Source organism: Propithecus coquereli, unplaced genomic scaffold (assembly GCF_000956105.1).
Source record: "Propithecus coquereli isolate 6110/MARCELLA unplaced genomic scaffold, Pcoq_1.0 Scaffold596, whole genome shotgun sequence".
Lineage (NCBI taxonomy): Eukaryota > Metazoa > Chordata > Mammalia > Primates > Indriidae > Propithecus > Propithecus coquereli.
In genome coordinates this window covers 315,304-318,240 of record NW_012151907.1, presented here as the reverse complement: position 1 = coordinate 318,240, position 2,937 = coordinate 315,304, and the positions used below count along the sequence as shown (strand labels likewise).

The following is a 2,937-nucleotide window of genomic DNA, read 5'->3' as shown; positions in this document are numbered from 1 at the left end:
TTTTGTTTTTTTTTGAGACAGAGTCTTGCTCTGTTGCCCGGGATAGAGTCCCATGGTGTCAACCTAGCTCACAGCAACCTCAACCTCCTGGGCTCCAGCGATCCTCCTGCCTCAGCCTCCCGAGTAGCTGGGACTACAGGCATGCGCCACCACGCCCAGCTAATTTTTTCTATAGATGTATTTTTAGTTGTCCAGATAATTTCTTTCTATTTTTAGTAGAGATGGGGTCTTGCTATGTTGCCCCGGCTGGTCTCGAACTCCTGACCTCGAGCGATCCTCCCGCCTCGGCCTCCCAGAGTGCTGGGATCACAGGCGTGAGCCACTGCGCCCGGCCTTTCCATGCCTCTTAATTCTATATTCCAACCTCTGCCCACATGCGTACCTGGCACCGGTGATCAGTCCCATCCTGCCCCGTGGGACGAGAAGCAAGGTTAGATAATCTGTTGTCCCCAAGCCCAGGCGCAGGATAGATCCTGGAGCCCCAAACCCGGGTCCCCAGTGCCTGGGTGCGCCGGAGTCCGGGAACACCCCTGACCCCTCCCGTTGCCCGCAGGGCCCGCGCTCAGCCCTGGCCGAGGTGCACCGTCAGCGGCGCGACCTCCTGCGCCGCGCCTGCAGCCTCCACACGCGCCGGCAGCGCCTGCTGCAGCCGCGGGACCTGCGGCACGTGCTGGTGGACGACGCGCACGGGCTGCTCTACTGCTACGTGCCCAAGGTGGCCTCCACCAACTGGAAGCGCGTGCTGCTGGCGCTCAGCGGCCGCGCCCCCGGGGACCCGCGCGCCATCCCCGCGCACGAGGCGCACGCCCCGGGTCGCCTGCCCTCGCTGGCCGACTTCGGCCCGGCCGACGTCAACCGCCGCCTGCGGTCCTACCTGGCCTTCCTGTTCGTGCGCGAGCCCTTCGAGCGCCTGGCCTCGGCCTACCGCAACAAGCTGGCGCGGCCCTGGGGGGCGGCCTTCCAGCTGCGTTATGGCACGCGCATCGTGCGGCGCCTGCGGCCCGGGGCGCGGCCGGACGCGGTGGCCCGCGGCCACGACGTGCGCTTCGCCGAGTTCCTGGCCTACCTGCTGGACCCGCGCACGCGGCGCGAAGAGCCCTTCAACGAGCACTGGGAGCGCGTGCACGCGCTGTGCCACCCGTGCCTGCTGCGCTACGACGTGGTGGGCAAGTTCGAGACCCTGGCCGAGGACGCCGCCTTCGTGCTGGGCCTGGCCGGCGCGTCGGGCCTCAGCTTCCCCGGGCCGCCTCCACGGCCCAAAGCGGCTGCCACTGCCCCGCGCGAGCTGGCGGCGCGTCTCTTCCAGGACATCAGCCCGTTCTACCAGCGGCGCCTCTACGACCTGTACAAGATGGATTTCCTGCTCTTCAACTACTCTGTCCCCTCTTACCTGCGGCTCCGCTAGCGCGGTGCTGTCCCCTCGGACGGTCTGCGGCAAGGTCACTGCTTGGAGGTCCCCGGTGGGACCGGGGACCGTGTGTTTCTGACAAGACCCCAGGGGGACCCCGCTTTGAGAACCACTGCACACCCACTTCCCTGGCTGGCACACAAGCAAGGGAGGGCCGTGTGGCAGGGATGAGCCCCCCGGGTGGCCAGGAAGTGGCAGCTCACACACTGTCCCCTGCTGGCAATGCTGTTCCTTCCCAGACCTGGGTGCAGGTAACACCTGGCCAGGTTTAGGTGCAGCGCGTCTCAGGTGGGCCGTACACCTGTGTGTCTGCCTCCACCTGTCGCTTGAGGCCTCCTTTGTCTACCAGGTGACGCAGACACCTCTCCGGTCCGTTTGGCTGGGCGAGAACTCGAGAATCACTGTTTTAGGCTTTCAGAGGCCACTTCTGGGTCAACTCTGAACCTGACCGTGGCACCATACAGCAGAATGCTGCCGCCTGGCCCGACCCAGCGCCCACCCCACGCCACCCCCCAGTCCTGGCAGGGACAGCCGGGGCCAGGAGAGAAGCTGTCCCTTTGCAGGACCCCGGGCTGGGCCATCCCAGGAATTGCCTTCACTCTGGTCACAGAGCAGGGCCACCTCCCCCTGCCCAGGCCCTGCCTCTGCTCTCGGTCCGGCAAGAGGCTGGGTCTTCCGGCTCCGGGCCAGCAGGTCTCACAAGACGCTGGTGAGCCCCGGGCGGTCAGGTTTTTGAAATAAATGTGTTTTCTTACTTTCTGACGTTTCGGGAAGTTCCTCTGTGTCATCGGACCCTTGCTCTGGGGGGCGTGGGGCTGTCAGACACGGGGCGGCTTGCTCGGTCTCTGAGAATGTTTCCTCTGCTGCCAGACGGGGTAAGAAGGCCAGGCGGTCACGAAGATCGCATGGGAGTGATCACAGAGCCCGGGGACTTCACGGCCCACAGGAGCGAGGGGCAGCTGGGGGACGGTGACAAGTTTCGAGTGATAAATTCTGGCTGCAGGAGCAACACTGACAACTTGGAGAGAACCTGATCTTTCACGCAGACCTGGGCCAAGGACCCGCTGTGTGCGTGTGTGTGTGTGTCTGTGTGTGTGTGTGTCCGCACACCCGCGCCACAACACTCGGCAACGAGCGCCGTCCACCCTTCTGGCTCTGGGTCGTGCGAATTCCTCGGGAGCAACTGAATGTCCCCTTAGTGACAGGTTGAATTAATGATGTCCTTTCTCGGTTTCTTTGGGTGACCGATAAACGTGCCAGGACTTTGGGGAGAACAGGGCTGGGCATGCTTGAGTTTCTGGCAAGCAGAAGGGCTAGAGTGAGTGCCGTGGCGTCAGCCTCGCTCAGAGCAGCCTCCAACTCCTGGGCTCCAGCGATCCTCCTGCCTCGGCCTCCTGAGTAGCTGGGACTACAGGCACTCGATACCAAGCCTGGCTGATTTTTTGTATTTTATTTAGAGACGGGGTCTTGCTATGTTGCCCTGGTTGGAGTGCGGTAGCATCAGCCCAGCTCACAGCAACCTCCAACTC

General features: G+C 63.6%; 1 protein-coding gene across 1 annotated transcript in view; it reads left to right on the top strand.

Moving 5' to 3' along the window:
• The window catches only part of CHST13 (carbohydrate (chondroitin 4) sulfotransferase 13), a 15,357-nt gene extending 13,209 nt beyond the window's left edge, over positions 1–2,148 (top strand). The window contains exons 3-4 of the mRNA XM_012659037.1: positions 313–430; positions 554–2,148. Coding sequence (XP_012514491.1) covers positions 313–430; positions 554–1,405 — 970 coding nt within the window. The 3' untranslated portion in view covers positions 1,406–2,148. The remainder of the gene's footprint in view (positions 1–312; positions 431–553) is intronic.
• Positions 2,149–2,937: the final 789 nt, after the last annotated feature.